The sequence below is a fragment of the Staurois parvus genome, unplaced genomic scaffold (assembly GCF_062004578.1).
Source record: "Staurois parvus isolate SC_StPar_1 unplaced genomic scaffold, SC_StPar_1.0 ptg000047l, whole genome shotgun sequence".
Classification (NCBI taxonomy): domain Eukaryota; kingdom Metazoa; phylum Chordata; class Amphibia; order Anura; family Ranidae; genus Staurois; species Staurois parvus.
This window is the reverse complement of record NW_028317843.1, coordinates 1,388,467-1,407,083: the sequence shown is the minus strand read 5'-3', so window position 1 is coordinate 1,407,083 and position 18,617 is coordinate 1,388,467. Positions and strand designations below refer to the sequence as shown.

Here is an 18,617-nt window from a genome sequence, read left to right as displayed (position 1 = left end):
GAACTACACCCACCCACATGCTTCTGTTCGAAGATATACTGTAGTTGTCAGGGTTCAGTCAAATACCCATTATTACTAGTAATTTATATTTTTTCTATGGGATTAAAAGTCTTGCTACAGTAAAGTGAATTTTTTTTAGCATCCGATGAGGGACCCCTTTGTCCTTTGCTCTAGGAACAATATTATAAAATGTAATCCAGCAAGTAAGATTACTTTTAACAGACAAATTAATAGGACACCTTAACCATAACATGGACATCTCCACACTATAATATCTAATTACTTTCTGATAAACAGATGTAACCTATTAATTGGATTTCTTTTCTCTCCTGTCCATCATCAGTCAGCAATATGGTGATTAAGGATAACAAACTCATACGAAGTATAGAAGCAATTAGCAATCTATTACATATTCACTCGGGAAAACTGTAAATATACAAAACCTACAGTGGGAATACATCCCTGAACATAATATGCATAACCAATAGACATGTTTTTCAATGTCCAAGCCTATTAATTCTCCTTTTTAAGACCGATTACACTATTATAGCTATAACATATAACATATTAACTAAAGTCATCCAACTCTATTGTTAGTAGCCATAAACTGTGCTGCTCATTTTATTGCCAATGTGAAGTTTTACCCTAAACGGATAACCTGAAGAGCACTTTCTGATAAGTATACAATAACCAGTTTATTTTAAACTTAGTGCAATAATTTTGCTAAGGTTCTGCAATTGAGATAATCACTTTATACCTCACTTTAAGTTAGTATGGTTGATTCAAAGACATCTTTCCACTTTGCGCTATATATATATATTTTTTTACAAATATTAGGAAATTATATAATTTATTAATAAATAAAGAATCCCTTTTCCCTGAGGAAGGAAGTGTGGTGACATCATTTCTGGTCGGACTGCGACTGCCATCTTGGTACACCTGTTCCTGTACATTTTATTACCAATGCTTGTATGGGTCTGCTGGCCTGATTTTAAAAGTTGAGAATTCTATACCTGGTTTTTATACATTAAACATGAACGTATTACACTATGAGATGTCCTTTGAAGTTTTTTTGAAAATGGATTTCTGAGGAGAAATTGGAGAAGGAGCCAGTAAAGTACTCTTACAGAGGAGAGCTGGTGTGATTTGGGGTTTATATTAAAGCGCACCTGACCTATATTCCCTGTAGGTTAAAATGGGAGGTGAGCATGTGTTGTAGCTGGTTGAGGATTTCTAAGGGTGATCACTTTTCAAGTCACCTGTGGAATATATGCTGATTTGAATATCTTTCTGCATTACTTGATTTTTACTACATTTACTGTCACTCGGTTGAGGATTCAGCCGGGTGTTTATTTAATTTTTATGTTGTGTGCTTTGTTTCATATATATATATATATATATATATATATATATATATATATATATTTTTTTTTTTTTTTAAATTTAAGCCTTGATATACTCAGATTATCTATTTTGCACATATGTTGAAGTTGTACATATTGATTTGTTTATATTTGGTATTGCTTAGCAGGGCATCTATTCTTTTTGGATATTTTCATTCACTTGTTCTTGGTTATTTTCAAGTTTCAAGTGCTTATATTACCTTAGTTAGGTAATGCATACCAGACTGTTATCTGAGCATGCAGCCTGGCAGGTCAGGGGAGGGGAGGGGATGAGAGAGCGGCTCCCCTCCTGAACCATACCAGGCCACATGCCCTCACTCTCTCACTGCATAGAAACCAACCACCTTCCATGTTTTATTGCCAAAGCTTTAATTGAACAAGCTGAGGTTAGAAGTTGATTGGCTGCCATGCACAGTTCCAACAGATTCTGAGTGCACCAGTAATAGTAAATCTGGAATGAGCAAAACTGAGAGTTTAGGAATGAGCAAAAGTGAGTTTCAATTTCCTTGAAATTTCAGCGAAAATAGTGAGATTTTGGCAAATTTTCATTATTTTGGCAAAATGCATTACAGTCAATGGGGAAGGTGAAATTAAAGGATAAGTTCACCTTTTGGAACATGTTACATGTTCCACCCATTTTTTTTGGTTTCAGTGTTTTTATTGGGTTTTGAAAGTATAGCAAAGAAAAGGGAATACAAAAAACAAACAAATGCATAGCGGACGCAGCCGCTGCAAGCCATGAATATATATAACTATTGGATATATATGTCCATGTAGTAAGTAAAGGCTGCATTTATATCATTCAATTTAAAGTACATGTAACAAGAAACAGAAATAAGGCACATTTATATCTATGAGTTACCAACAGAAAAGGATATGGTTCAGAATATATTAATAATTCTGAAACCATCTCCATCCAAGGTCCTCACAAAGACAAGAAGACGCTTAAAAACGGATCTCAAAGCATAGGGAAAATTTAATAGTAACTTATATATACAATAAAAGACTTCCAGCTCTGACAATGGCTCTTGTAACAAACACTGGCAAAAACCATGTGTAGGTAACCAACAAAATGGCCTTCAGACGAAGTCCGGAAGTGACGAAAGGCGTTAGTGGAAGTGACATCAAGACGCACGCACGCTAACCGGAAGTGTCACCACGGCCATTTTGTTGGTTACCTACACATGGTTTTTGCCAGTGTTTGTTACAAGAGCTATTGTCAGAGCTGGAAGTCTTTTATTGTATATGTAAGTTACTATTAAATTTTCCCTATGCTTTGAGATCCGTTTTTAAGCGTCTTCTTGTCTTTGTGAGGACCTTGGATGAATTATCCTTGAAGAGAGGATGGAAGATTCTGGTTCCATAGTATTTATATGCGTATGAAAACTCACAGAGGGTAATAGTATTTAGCACTATAGGGTGTCGGCTCACGGAGTGTACACAATTTTGCAGTGATCACAGAGTGTTCACAGTTTGGGTTTTAGTGCATTTATATATATAGTTTTTTTTTTTGTTTTTTTTTGTGTTTTGTTTGCACATTTAATTTTTTTTGGAGTGGTTTGTGAGTTGCACAAATTGTTTTTTTTGTATATAAAAGGTAATGCACTAGAGTATATATATTTCTTATTTTTGAGGTTTTCACTGGACGAATAGGAGCCAATCCTTCTTATTGGATGAAAGTTTGGAATTTTGGACTTTATTTGGACACATTTGTGACTTTATTGGAATTGGACACTTTATGGTTATTTTATTTTATTTTATATTTATTTTTGGTTTATCACAAAAAGGTTTTTTTTATTATAGCATACCACATTGCCCAAGGTTTCCACAGTTTTTCAAATCTACAAAGAGTAGCAGATTTCAGAGATGACATTCTTTCATAAACATAGTGTTGATGTGTAATATTCACAGCTTTAGATGGATTGGGGGCAGAGTCTTTCTTCCACTGTCTTGTAATTGTCAGTTTTGCAGACAGTAAAATATTGGCTACAATACTACGATAACAGGGAGGGAAGGACTCAATACCTAAATTTAGGATGGCTAAGGCAGGATTGGGGGGAGGGGGTCACAATGCCCGTTACATCAGACACAATTTGCATTATTTTCCTCCACAAGCTGCAAACATTTTTAAATGAACAGAATATAGGTTTAAGATTGCCTGTGCAGCCACAACCTCTCCAACATAAAGATGAGCTATTAGGGTAAAACATATAATCTATGTGGGGTGAGCTAACAGTGTGTAAGTAGCTTCAGAACAAGCTCCTAATTATTTAAACAATGAGAAATAAAGCATGAAAAGTGTATGGCTTGTAGCCATTGGGGGGAGAGACATTAAAGTCATTTTCCATGCCAGTAGAGGTTTTGATTTGCTAAATTCAGCTTTATATGTTCCACCCATTTTTAGAGTGGAACATGTAACATGCTCCAGCATCTGCAGCTCTCCCTCTTCTGTCCCCCTACCTGTGACAGCAAACGGGATATTCTGCCCATGCTCTCTGTCACTATTTGAAAATAACACAGCAGTGCAGGGCTCCACCCACACATCTGACTCATTAATTTACAATTTCCTGTGAATTAAGGACTACAAGTACTGCCAGCATCATATAGTTTTCAATGTACTGTAAGGGTGCTGGTGAGCACTCTCATAGTCCATTGAGGTTCCTGGACTGCAGAAACTGCCTGCCCCTATGTAAGGTATGGGCAGACAGTATAGGAGTATAGGATGAAAAGATGGCAACGTGTTCCAAAAGTACTGTATTCATAAAGGGAACAGTGTGCAAGTTACAGAAGCTTATGTGTTTTGGTAAAAAACCTTATTCATAGCCATCAAGATAGTGTACTGACAGTCTGCAAGAGCCTGACCAAAAAAATAATAAATGCACATTTTTTTACCTGCAAACAATAATTTTAATTTATTATTATTTTTTATTTTTTTTAAGGTGAACGTATCCTTTAAGATGGTTTTTGGTGGTGTTAAGCACACAATGGGGTTTGTTTACTAAAGCTGGAGAGTGAAAAATCAGATTCACTTCTTCATAGAAACCAATTAGCCTCCAGGTTTTATTGCCAAAGCTTAATTGAACAACCTGAGGTTAGAAGCTGATTGGTTTCTATGCAGAATGAGCCTGATTTTTCACACTCCAGCTTTAACAAATAAACACCAATGGGTTTTAATTGACTAGAAAAAGGTAGGGAATATCTTTTCAACTATCATCAAAATGTATTTTTCTAAAATAGGCATCTCCATTGTTTTATGTTTTCTTTTAGAGGAAAAAAATATTAAAAATGTAAAGTGATGGTGCACAAACCATTATCAAAAAAACAGAAACAAAAGGAAAACACACAAATGCAAGCATACTATAATAATCTAAACTAACCTAAATCCACCCCCCAAAAAAACTTCCAAATGAAGAATAGAAAGAAGCAGATCATTTTGCTAAGGGAGTTAAATTAAAACATGTTGGCTCCTTGACAGCATTTTAACAACTGAAAAATCAGCAATTTTGTGCCAAAATAATTTAGCTAAAAAACCCTCCATTTTCCCTAGTAATGTGAGTGTCATGTATTCCTCAAAGCACACCAGTCTTAAACCTTTTCATCAAGTCCTTACAAGACACTCTAGTTTCTTTTAAGACATCATTACCCATAAATAAAAATATTTTTGGATAGTCACATGAATTTATATAATCTTATCAGCTAAATCTCAAACACATTGCAAGAATGGACAAAGTGATTTCTCAACAAAATAAAGCATGGGGATAAGGATGGATGGGTGAGTTTTCTTTGAATATGGAAATTGAATTGAATAGTGTTTTCAGTTTGTTGTGTTCAGATGTAGTTTTATCGGGAGGTTGCACAGTTCACCTACTGTATATACCAAGTAATAACAGATGGAAAAAATGTTTAGTAGTCTTCCAGTGATCTTGAAAGCAAGGAAACGTTTACAATAATAGAGAAGAGTAGTAAAAAAAGGTATGCTTTCTTAGACAAAGGAATCTATCCTCATTAAAGCTGGGTACACGCAGGCCAAAAATTGGGTGAAAACAGTTGGTTTGGCAGGAATCGGCCAACTTTCAGCCCATATGTACAGCTCCTCATTCAACAGAAGCCTGTGCCGCAATTACTGCAGTGTGTGTTAATGCATCATACACAGATTAATGCATAACAGTGTCATTCATTTTAACTGGCACTCCAATGCACTAAAGGACAGTGCCTCTGATACCTGTGGAGGTGCATTTTCTGGTATGTTGTCATGCATTAGCAGCCTATTCAAATTAATAATAATTTATTCTAGTAATATGTTTAAAAACATTATCTGAAAATGTATATTTAGTGATAAAATTTAATATCAAGTCTGAATATATTGCTGTTTGTAAACATTTCAAGTTTTTCAAATATAAGTAAAAAACAAAAGAAAAACAATAAGACTGAAAAGTTTTGACAAAAAAACCTTTCATGCTTATCCAACTATAATAGAACACTGAATTTAAAAATAACAAGCACAAACCTTATATATAGATGTAGTTGTGGTGTCTGAATCTCATTGCATATGTAGGTTGAAGCCGCTACCTAATCACTAGTTCTGATTTTGAAAAACAAAATCTTACTAAAAGTCCCAATTACCTATCTGACAAAGTGACAGCCTAGGTCCCAATTCTTCTTCTGGTTTACAGTGTGGAAAACTCTTGCAGTGCTCACATTGTTTGCTGGTGACATAGACACTGATCATGACACTGGCTGTCAAAAGTGACCATCACAGTGTTCTCACAAGGTCCCCTAGTCTTCCAGCCATGGTTCCAAGACATCAAACCATGAGTGGCAGCAACAGGACCAGTCTGTTGGCCTGAGCACTGCTTACAATTGATGCTCTTAATTACCAAAAGAGATGCCATGGATCATCAAATGACAGCAAATTTAAGTAAGTAAATAAGAGTCTTAGAAGTTTTTCTTTCTAAATAACAAGAGTGAAGTGGAGAATCTGTACAATGTATACAAAAATGTATATTATATAGGGCGCTTGTTGGAGCCCAACCTCTGTAGCTGTAAGATAAAGGTGCCAGATGGAGATCAGGGATGGATGGATGGGAGCAGTAACACTGAGGCAGCTCTTCTTAGAGTGGAAGCAAGGCTCTAATGCAGTAACAAGAAAAAGAGAGGAAGGCGCCTCTAAGTAAACAATGGTCTGCTCTCTCCAAGCATCATTTTTGATGCACAGGCACATCCTGGACTCTACTTCCTGATCCTATAGGCATAGTTTGCTGCTGGACGGCTGGATGTCCCACCTGGATCTAATCACCACATGCTGAGTCTTTTTAACTGTTTATCTTGTAAGTGAAAATTTTCCATTGTTTACTTAAAAAATTGTTAATACTGCACCTAGAGGCGCCTTCCTCTCTTTTTCTTGTATGTATACAACCTACTACAGCAAAACTGACATTTACAAAGAAAGGAAAAGCACTTTAAACTGCTGGCAAATGTCAGCTGCTTTGCTTCTGTTTGTATACAAATGGTCAGGGAATCCCTTTATTTAAACCAGACCCTTATCCTAGATTAGGGCATGAGGCTAGATGTTAATGGCAGACCACACAGAGGAAATAAAAACACAGCATGGGGCTCCCACCTAAGAATACATAATAAACCTTAAATAAATAAATCTTTGCTTTTTTTTTGTGGTCTGTGAGTGGGGGGCTTTTCAGGATCTGGAACCTCCCTATAACAATGTTAGATAATGCGTTTATCTGAAATCTCTAAATAATATTTTAATTAGAAATATATTTTAGTTATATTGAAATATACAGTGTTTTCATTCCTTGAGTGTTTTGCTGCATCAAACTATTCCATACTGGTATGACTGTAAATAGTTTCGCACAATAAAAGGTTGGGTCTTCTCTTGTCCCTTATCACATCCACACAAATTGTAAACAGCAGCCTTCTTTGAATCCTCCAATCAGGCTGTGCCCATTATACATTTGCTAGGCACAGTAACCAATTAGGGAGCATTATATTAGTAATAGTACAGAACGGAGGAGGGAATATAATGCTTGGTCACAAAACTGTGGGCCTTTTTGTGTTGGGACATACAGCATTCAGCATGACCAGACCTGAAATTGAGAGGTAAACTAACCTCATACTTGTATTGTACATTGTATTGTAAATATGGTTTTGTGGGTAATTTGTAAATATCATATAAGTCAAGGGACTTATACTGTACATTGTGTTGTAAATACTGTTTAGTGTGTAATTTGTTTATATTATGTAACTGCATTAATAAATGTATATTGCAGATGGAACTACCTTTTTTGTGTAAGAACTCTCAGATCTAGCTGAGTATATGTAAACACTTCTGTGGTGATTATTGTGCATTCACATATGCACATAACCTCATTATCAAACTATAAGGGGGCCCTCAGACACTGCTCCACTTGTGAATGAGTAAAGGGTACTATGTGCCCATATTCATTCAGAAAAAGTGCTGATTTCTAGTCAGTAAATTAATGGGTCTGGACAGGGGTGGACTGACAACTCATAGGACCCCCGGGCAATAGGGGATCATGAAGCCCCTGTGTCCTTGCCCAAACTAAAAAAAGCCTATAAAAAAGGTACCAGGGGCATCTCATGGGGCCCCCTACTGACCCCGGGCCCTCGGGCAGTGCCCGAGTTTCCAAATGGTCAGTCCGCCCCTGGGTATGGAGGATGATACTGGGTACAAAGGACACGGTGGGTGCTGGTACCTGCCATTTTCAGCAAGAAAGCTGTCACATATAGCAGCAGTATTTTTACTGCTACTATACATGATGTTCACCTTCTGTTGAACAAGTTAAAAGTACAGTGCTTGAAAAGCCAAAGTTTGGTCCAAGCACAGAACTTTTAACTTATCCCTACTAGAGATAGGCTTTAAGCATTTCTTGTGTCTTTCATATTGACTTATTAACACAAAAATGTAGTATTTATTAAGACAATCTATGGCCCGACTGAACCCCAGTGCTCACATATTTTACCTAAGCTATCATAAACTAAAATGGCACAGAGGAAACATATGAGTGAGCCTCAGACCAATAACTGAAAAGTGAAATATTGCTAAAAAAAAAACCCCAAATATATATATATATATATATATATATATATACAGGGGTGGACTGACAACTCATGGGGCCCCCGGGCAATAGGAGGTCATGGGGCCCCTGTGTCCTCGTCCACACCCAAAAAAGCCTATGAAAAAGTCAATGAAAGGTACCAGCGGCATCTCATGGGGCCCCCTACTGACCCCAGGCCCTTGGGCAGTGCTCAAATGGTCAGTCCGCCCCGTGTATATATATATATATATATATATATATATATATATATATATAGTGACAGTATGAGAGGTGAGGTAATCGATGGACGCTGTGTGTCACCTCGCATGAGATCATATCTGGGAGATTAAGGTGGAGTCCGCTCCGGGTTTTCTGGGCCACTCTGGCAGAGATGGTTCCGGACCGGATTTTGTGGTCCACTGAAGACCACCAGCAGGTGGTATAAATAAGGCAGGGCTGGAGCAAGACGTTGCGCTTGGCCTGGGACTCAGAGACTCATATCTGAGTAAGCTGTGGATGAAAGTTTGTGGTCTACAAGCAAAGAAAAGGTTTGCTTACTGGTTTCATTTTTGTTGGTAACAGGGAGAAGCTCTTCACCTTTGAGAGAGGAATCTGTGGTGTTTAGTTAGTGCCTGGACAGCGAGGATTTATTTTCTGTTTTGTTTGTTTTGATGCTGGCAACCTTGTAAATAAAACTGACGTCAAGTCAGATTTTAAGAAAGCCCTGCTGTGTGGACTACCTTTTTCCCAGGGAAGGTGATCTCCCACCTGAGCTATCCCCAGATTATATATATATATATATATATAGATGTTCACCATATTAAAAAACTCCATACACATGTATACATGAAAGTGTAAAAAAAATTAAATAACTTTAACTGCACTATAAACTTTTTCCAAAGTTCCACATGTACTTTTGACATTTACAAACATTTTGTGGGCAATATCTCTGCACAGGGAACTTTGAAAACATTCACATTCATCATTGGGTTGTCAGTGGCACTTTATCGTCCAGTCTGAAAGTAAATCAGTCCCATGGCTACCAAATTGTGTTGAATCGAACCACAGAAGTAGCCAGAGATTATGGGTTACACATGAAACCAGACCCTGATAAACACACAAAGATATATTCCAAACTGCTCAATTTATTTTTTTAGAAGACCTACCTAATGAAAGCCAATGAAATTACATAGTCTGGATTGACAGTAATTGTCCAGTCGCAGTCCCTGCTGTGTGGATACGGGTGAGGAAAATTTGGAGACAGAATAAAGCCAGCAGACCCTGTTAGATTGCCACCACATGGAGCTGAAAAAAGAAAAAAATTGTTAGATGTATTCAGAAAATATTTAAATGAATTTCTGTAAAATGTAAAGAACAAGCAAATATCTGTCGGGTAGGAGCTGAATATAATTAAAGGTTAGCCAAAATATATTATGATAAAATATAACACTTTAAAGTCTTATGCGTATTTGCATAGAGCTGAACTCAGCTGGAAGCACATCTAATTGAGAAAATAGATTCTGTTAGACAGAGGTTATATAAAATAACTTTACACACATATTTGAAGTTTCTGTAACTTGTTTATAAGCATAACAATCATCAAAATGCTTCAATATTTCTGTTAACAGTACTATACATCTGCTAGGAGTAGCGTGGAATTCACAGCAAAGGTATTGAATGGAATACATAAATCTTGTATCACTGGCACATCACCCACTCATGTACTAAAGGCTTGCCCACCCTGTTCACAAGTCAATCATATAACCAAAAAAATGCTTCAAGACATATACTGTAAAAAGGCACCACCACAAGACAAATGTTTAGTAATCGTCAAAGTATATAAAGTTTATTCCTCTCTACATGTAACAGACATGCCATATACACTTGCAACATGAATTGCATGCCTGTTATATTTAAGGATTAATAAACTTTATATACATGTCTTTGTTGTTGTGCATTTATATATGTTCTGTAGCGTTTTTATTTTGCTTGCATACTTTTATAAATCTTAATAATCTGTCCTAACTCATTGGTGCCCTTCAAAGAAATTATTGGAAAAAATTATTTTAATATATCAATAAATAAACCAAAATACTGTGTGCTTTATGTCCTCTTCTCAAAATTCAGTATATAAACATATACATATGTAGCCATAAGACTATTTAGAGGAACATATAGAGAAAGAGAAAAAGGAGCATATATAAAGTCAAATCAATTTTATATATGCAGTATTTCTCTTTATCTATATATTCCTCTAAATAAGTACAATGACTACATATATGTATGCTTATTTGATTTTTATATATCAAAATTTTAAGGAGAAATGTATATTTAATTAGGGTATTATTTAAAAACTGGTATACATTACTTTCTCCAAACATTCACTGGTGGGGAATCACAGTCAATAAAAATGTATGTACCTGGAATATTCGCCTGCAGTAAATGTTTTGTGAATATCAGATTCACTGCTTTATAGATATGTCCCTTAAAACTTTATTTGTATGTTGAATAATAATAATAATAATAATATAATACCCATTCATATTCAATATACTACACATCAAGAAGGGTTGATGCTGTTTCCATGTAATTTCAAGTCGCTTCAAGCATGTACAGCATATGGGCCTTAAAAAAGGAGATTACAATTTACCTATGCACGATGGAGGACTTGGCTGCCAAAAGAATCTGTTGTCTACTTGAATACAAGTTATTCTTTCCTCTCCTTGTAATTCATAGCCGGGGTCACATTGGAAAATAACAGTATCGCCTGGTTCTCTTCCGTCTCCATTGCGAGTGCCATTCATTGGGACCCCTGGGTCTCTACAGGCTGTAGCCACAGAGCCTAAAGACAAGATTTAAAATTATCTGGATAATATACAAATATTTACATTTTAAGGAATTGCACAGGACCACTTACAATAACCATACTCTTTAAAAAGCAAATCTAATCTCCTGGAAATAAAACATTGCCACCTTGCCAAGTGTATAGAATTTACTTATTTCATCTTGATACAGGGTATGAATCATTGGCCATAAATCCTTTCTGCCATCTGAGACATGGCACCTGAGTAGGACTGCAGCGTTTTGCCAGTCTTTGTATGCTGTACCACCTCCTGTACCAATCATTTCCAAAATATTTTCATTTTGGTTGAAAGGTTAGCTTTACTGCTAGGCCTTATTTGCTTTTGGATATGTTTCTTTATATATTTGGAGCATGGATGGTATCGGCTTCAACTGTAATTCTAAAATCTTTCAATGGCCATGAACTAATACTGCATGTACGAATTATAGGAACACAGGTTTAATATATAGTACACTGCTCAAAAAAAATAATGGAACATATTTTAATCAGAGCATAGCATCAAGTCAATTAAACTCCTGGGATATTCAGTCAAGTAGCAGAGGGGGTTGTTAATCAATTTAAGATGCTTTGGTGTTAATGAAATTAACAACAGGTGCACTAGATGGGCAACAATGAGACAACCCCCAAAACAGGAATGGATTTACAGGTTGAGGTCACTGACATTTTTTTTCCCTACTCATCTTTTCTGACTACTTTTCACTAGTTTTGCATTTGGCTAGTATCAGTGTCACTACTTGTAGCATGAGGCGATACCTGGACCCTACAGAGGTTGCGCAGGCAGCTCAACTACTCCAGGATGACACATCAATACATGCCTATGCCAAAAGGTTTTCTGTGCCTCCCAGCACAGTCTCAAGAGCATGGAGGAGATTCCAGTAGACAGGCAGTTGCTCTAGGAGAGCTGAATAGGGCCGTAGAAGATCCTTAACCCATCAGCAGGAGCAGTATCTGCTTCTTTGTGCAAGGAGGAACAGGATGAGCACCGCCAGAGCCCTAAAAAATGACCTCCAGCAAGCCACTGGTGTGAATGTCTCTGGCCAAACAATCAGAAACAGACTTCATGAGGGTGGCATGAGGGCCAAATGTCTTCTAGTGGGCCCTGTGCTCGCTGCCTGGCACCACAGAGCTTGATTGACATTTGCCATTTAACACCAGAATTGACAAGTCTGCCACTGGTGCCCTGTGATTTTTATAGATGAGAGCAGGTTCACCCTGAGCACGTGACAGACATGAAAGGGTCTGGAGACGTTGTGGAGAATGTTATGCTGCCTGTAATATCGTTCAGCATGACCATTTTTGGTGGTGGGTGAGTGATAGTCTGGGGAGGCATATCCATGGAGGGACACACAGACCTCTACAAGCTAGACAATGACACCCTGACTGTTATTAAGTATCGGGACTCTACGCTGGTGCAGTGGGTCCTGAGTTTCTCCTGGTGCATGACAATGCCCAGCCTCATGTGATGAGAGTACGCAGGCAGTTTCTTAAAGATGAAGAAATTGATACCACAGAGTAGCCCCCACGGTCGCCTGACCATCCAACGCCGCCAAGTTGCACCTCAGACTGTCCAGGAGCTCAGTGATGCCCTGGTCCAGATCTGAGAGGAAATACCCTAGGACACCATCCATCGTCTCATTAGGGGCTTGTCCCAACATTGTCAGGCATGCATACAAGCACGTGGGGGCCATACAAACTACTGAGTACCATTTTGAGTTGCTGAAATTTCAGCAAAATTGACTAGCCTGCTGCATCATTTTTTCACTTCTATTTTCAGGGTGTCTTTGAATTCAGTCCTGTGTAGGTTGATAATTGTCATTTCCATCAAATAATGGGACATCCTTACGTTCCTAACACATTACCCAGTCTATATCAGTATAGATATCCAGCATGATACTTTTCCCCATTGAGATCTGATGTATTTTCAAAGTGTCCCTTTAATTTTTTTAAGCAGTTTGTGTGTATGTATAGATATATATATATATATATATATATATATTTTTTTTTTTTAATAGGATCCTCTTAAAGCACCCATCCATCTGGATTGTTGAAATACATGAACTTTAGGTGTTTCCTGATTGTGTGAGTGGGGCAGCCATGTGTATCAATTTGGGAAGCAAAAAATAGCATTATTGCATTTTAATTTTTTTGTGACATGGAAATTTAATAAATACTTCATTCTGACTTACATAGTAAATTTACAATATATGAAAGTAATAAAGAATGCTTTACAATGTAATTCAGAATGGGACTCTTGTTCTCTGGACTGCCATTCTGTGTTTTTCATTCACTTGGAACAGGAACAGGAACCTTATTCTGGCAACTTTCCCTCTCCTTGTATCAGTACTAATAGCTCTACTGTGAGCGCACCAAGGTGGGCTTTTTTTTCTTTTTTTTTTTGTTGGCCCTGGTACTGTGGTGCGAGTAATTGAACTTCCTTCATAAAGAAAGCTGAACTATCTTGAGCTTTCTTGATGAATACTTATAATTTCTCTCTTACAATACAAATGCGCTCGCTACACTGGGGGTGGTGGTAACTGAGCATTCCCATCTCTCAACAACTGACACAGTCACAAATTGGGCTTAAGATGGTTAAACACAGAGCAAATTTCAGCCGGTAATTGATTAACTGGCCAAAATTTACTTAGTGGGTGGCCCTGTCAGACTCCTCCTGCCAGACATCCCTTGATAGAAAAATTGAAGAAGCTGGATGTAAAATTGTCAGCTGAACAGCACCACCATCCAATCAGATGCAGGCATTGTTCAGGTATTTTGATAGCTGGCAAGGCCGGCTTTGAAAATACAAAAGACACAGGGGGAGATTCTATACTGTGAAGTGTGGATAGAGGAATTTGTTAGATTTTTTCCATTCTGTTTGCAGATTGAATGGAAAAAAAAACTACAGTATATGAGCTTATGGCCAGCATTAAATGATGGGAGGAGCAAAAAAGCAAGAGGACATTGAGTAAAGAAGGAATTTTAATTAGAAAACATTAGCACATTACTGAATAAGTTAAGGGAATTTCTTATACATGAATACAATGACTTATATTTAGTTTTTTTAACCATCACCATCATAGTTTGTTAAGGAGATAAACACCCAATTTTTATATTTAATTGAGATACTCCTGGAAAAAAACTTTTTATAGTGGGTTTTTTTAATCTCTAAACTATATTACTAAAAATAAATATTATTTTTAGGAATTTAAAACTTTCATCCCTCAAGCTGATGAAGAACTATAAGACCCAACATATCATTCAGTTTTCTTAACAGTTAAATAGGGGAAGGTTGTTCAAGCCTGCAATGCAGTTTACTGTATGTAATAAAAAAAAAAACACTTACCTATACATTAACACTTTCCCTGGGGGTGTTAAGAATCTAACAATTTCAGCACATAACACTTAATTGTTTTTTTTCTGCAAAAGTCAAGTGATCTTATGACATCTTAAATTACTACAGCTAATAAAGAAAACATATATTCACTCCTTAACTTTACATGAAATTAACAAGATATACATTTAGAGAAATTAATTTCAATTCAATCTTCACATCACAGTGATAATTATCCTTCTATTCACCGGTATGTCACAGCATCATTTTGAAACTAGGATTGTATAGCCTAATATTATCATTTTTGTGAATCAACATATACAATAATTCTGAGTTAAATCATATAAACTATTTGTTCAGTTTGTGGGAAGTCAAACAGCTGATCAAGGTGAATCCTAAAGTGTAAGTTTTGCTTTACATAAATATGCTGTCCTATTTGGGTATAGCAGCATAGTGTACTAAACCTAACTAGAAAGCCAAGATTCCCTTTTAAGGCTGTAGTCCAAATCCACATAAAAAACCTTCCTTCTTAAAATCCCCTGCAGCCAGTGATGTAGAGATGGAGCAGCTGTTGGTACCAATGCCCCCCTAGCGCCATGGGAGGGAACGCCATTCTGTTCATTTTGGCCACATATGCATGGTTTGAATTCCCTTCTGTAGCCTATAATCTTAGGGTATGACAGAAGATAGTACACATGTGGAGGCCAAAAGAACAGGATGGCACTGCCCATCAGTTGCCCCTCAGTTATAAAGGACATTTAAAAAATATATTTTTTGATAGCATGCTGCATGATTGCTTTATTGAAGTGATCACAGTTGTTTCTTAATTGCAAAACTTAAAAAGTAACTCCACTTTTGTTGAGAATTAAAAACAATCCCCTCTAGGTGATCAATGTACATTTTTACCAAAATTTGTAGCAGATTCCTACCTTTTTCTGCTTTGAAGAAAAAGCTATTTGTTTCACTATATCCTTTGCATGCTGATTCTGAATGAGAGAGTCTTATTCAATATAATCAGCTGGTACACTCGTGTTCTTGAACTCCTTTAGAATGATTTAGCCCTTATGGAGTAATATTTTTGTTGAAGGGAATGCCTAGAATTTGACTTGTTTCTCAATGCAGCCTTCTAGAAAAATGAGCAGTTCAATCACGCAAGCAGGAAATGACCTTTCTGGGGGTGTTCTGTACACCTACAGTGTACAGAACTTCTCCAGGTTGCTATATTGCATTGAATATTACAGAACATTACAGTGGATGCAGATTGAAAAGGAGAGGTAATTTTTAATAGCATTAAATTACAATATGACTTGTATAGTATATATGCTAAATATATTTTTTTAATGACAGGCTTTATTAGACATTCAGTTTCCTAAGGAAACACGTTTTACTCCTTTAGTAAATTAACACTAATGCCTTTTAAGTGTCTCAGAAATAAGCATGTCCTGTGCCAGTAAATAGGCTGTGAACATTCTAATTAATATCGTTACGTGTCTAAATAATGGTTGCACCATGTAGACATGTCTAAAAGTGGAATGAAGAAACAAGAAAGGCAAATGACTAACTCTAAGGTCAACAGGGTAAAACACATTTTTTTCTCTAAATTTTATAAGACTTTGCCCTTTTTTTCTCGGGTATTATTACATAGATGAAAATGCTATATGACATTCTTTAAAAAATAAAATCACAACAGATATAAATCAAAAGTCCCTCCGAACTTGACAGAGTTCAAAAGTTTACAAGAAAGGAAAAAAAATAAATGATTAATGTGTTGTATTTTAACTGTATTATCTTTATAAACTATTTCCTTTACTTGTACAGAACAAAGATAGTACAGTTCAAGATAGTAAATAAAATACAGACTGACTTAGAAGTTGTGAAAGGAATAACTTACTTGAAAACTGAATAGCAAATCCAGATTTGCTGATATAAAAATCTGTGTCGAATTGTATCGTTACAACATTGAGAGTACTGTGAATTCCTTCTGGGATAAGAGAGCCGCTGATTTCCTTCAGTAACATCTCATTTTCCAGCGGTCCATCCCAAACTCTCAGGATGTCATGGGATGCCTCAGTGTCAAATGCAAGAAACTGAAGACTGAGAGTAAAGATAGAAAAGTTGGTCATTTTTCATTAGATATACATTAAATGGTATATAAATCCTAACAATGAACTTCCTTTTTAGTTTGTTAAAATAAAACTGTAGGCAACACTTTTTTCTTCATTTTGGATGGAGTAAAGGATGGTTATAACTCTTGTCAGGTTTTTTTTTTTTTACCATCTGTATCCAATTGGGGAGATTTACTTCATCTTTCTGTGCCATAGCCAAAACAGGAAAAAGTCCTTGAAATTTAAAGGGAATCCATTGTTGTACCCAGAACTAGTATCCTCATTGGAAGAATTACCCCTCGATTACTGTTCTGGTGACAACCCAAAATTCGGGGATTTATTTAATTTTCACTTTTGATGATAATACTAAACAGGACAAATAGACAGGGTGAATCTCCCTAATGGGGGCAGAAGTAACAATAAAAACATAACAGGTGGTTTAATCCATGTCCACGCTATCCAAAACTACAAAAAAAAAAGTTTTGCCTTTAGTTTAGTAATTTTAAGTGTACCATTAAAAAGTGTTATATCTACTTGACAAAATTTTTTTTTTTCAACTAGGATGTCGTGCTTACTGAATTCTTCAGCGGTGCCTTATCAAAATGCCTAAAATTTCCCAAAAAATGTCAACAAGCTGACAAATGGATCAAACCTGCCTTTTTTTATACACAACGCCACAGGTTTTTATTGTATAACATTGCACCCTTGGGCACCATGCTGGTCAGCTGCTGGCATCCCAACAACTGATGAGGTTATAGGTTAAAAAGGAGGACACTGGGTTCCTGCATAGTATCCTTGCTTGCCCCTCCCTTGCTCCTCTCCATCAACTCTGGGGTCACGTTGGCTGAATGAGGGTGAGGTGTAATTGCTTTGTAAGAATAAATCTCCTGTATTGTTGGGTGCACTATAATTGTGGATGACGATACATTCTGTAAATTTATTAGTTTATCGTTTTACATTTTAGAATGGGGTGCCTTGAGAATATGCAGAATTCTAAAGGGTGTGTTGACTGTAAAAAGGTTGAGAAACACTGAATTAGAAAAGAGGGTTGGAGTCTTGTAGTCCTATACCATTATCCTGATACAATAGAGACAGTGAGCATTGTAATCCTGTGACTAGAAGTGTATTACCGTCAAAATCCCTAGATGAAAATATAATTAGAGACTGGTAAGATGTAATATATTATATATTTGTTTTTAGGTTTAAATAGGCTTTAAAAAATAGCTATAGTATATTATGTTTGTTATTTAGTTGACTTCTGACCTCACTTGCTTATATTGCCAGTTGCCCTGAAGTCTTTCCTACTCCTTCATTTACCTAAAGCTTGCAGTTGAATCAATACAACAATCAAAACAAAATGTATTAAAAGCTGTACTTTAATACAGCACTGTATTTAATATTATTATTATTTACTCAATGTTAGTACCTGAATTTGACATGGTGTCAATATCTTGCTATCTCCTATACAGCATCACTTACACTGGAGGAAGGAAGGGTAGGACTGGGAGCCAGTCAGATGAGATTAATTACAATGTAAAATGCATGTAAAATTAACATGCTGACAGAAGGAGAGAGCAGAGTGACAGAAAACCTCATCAGTCTGCGACTTCTTTGACTATCCATATTGGGAGAGGGATAAGATCTTTAAAGGTAAGTTCACACTTGAATTCCACAGGAACAGTCTGCATTCCTGTGTGATTCCTGTGCTACTCAATGCAATTTTCAGCCCATTCACTGCAATGGGTTGACATTGCACTAGATTGCACCAAAAATAGTACATACACTACTTTTAAAAAATGCACTGCACTGGATCGCATGGTACTGTGGTATTCTAATGCTTAAACA

General features: G+C 36.5%; 1 protein-coding gene across 1 annotated transcript in view; it reads right to left on the bottom strand.

The window, feature by feature from the left end:
- CSMD3 (CUB and Sushi multiple domains 3) overlaps window positions 1-18,617 on the bottom strand; it is a 1,455,553-nt gene that overhangs the window by 526,480 nt on the left and 910,456 nt on the right. The window contains exons 27-29 of the mRNA XM_089664334.1: window positions 16,559-16,761; window positions 11,127-11,318; window positions 9,643-9,781 (exon numbers count right to left, since the gene is read on the bottom strand). Of these exons, the coding sequence (XP_089520460.1) occupies window positions 9,643-9,781; window positions 11,127-11,318; window positions 16,559-16,761 (534 nt within the window). The remainder of the gene's footprint in view (window positions 1-9,642; window positions 9,782-11,126; window positions 11,319-16,558; window positions 16,762-18,617) is intronic.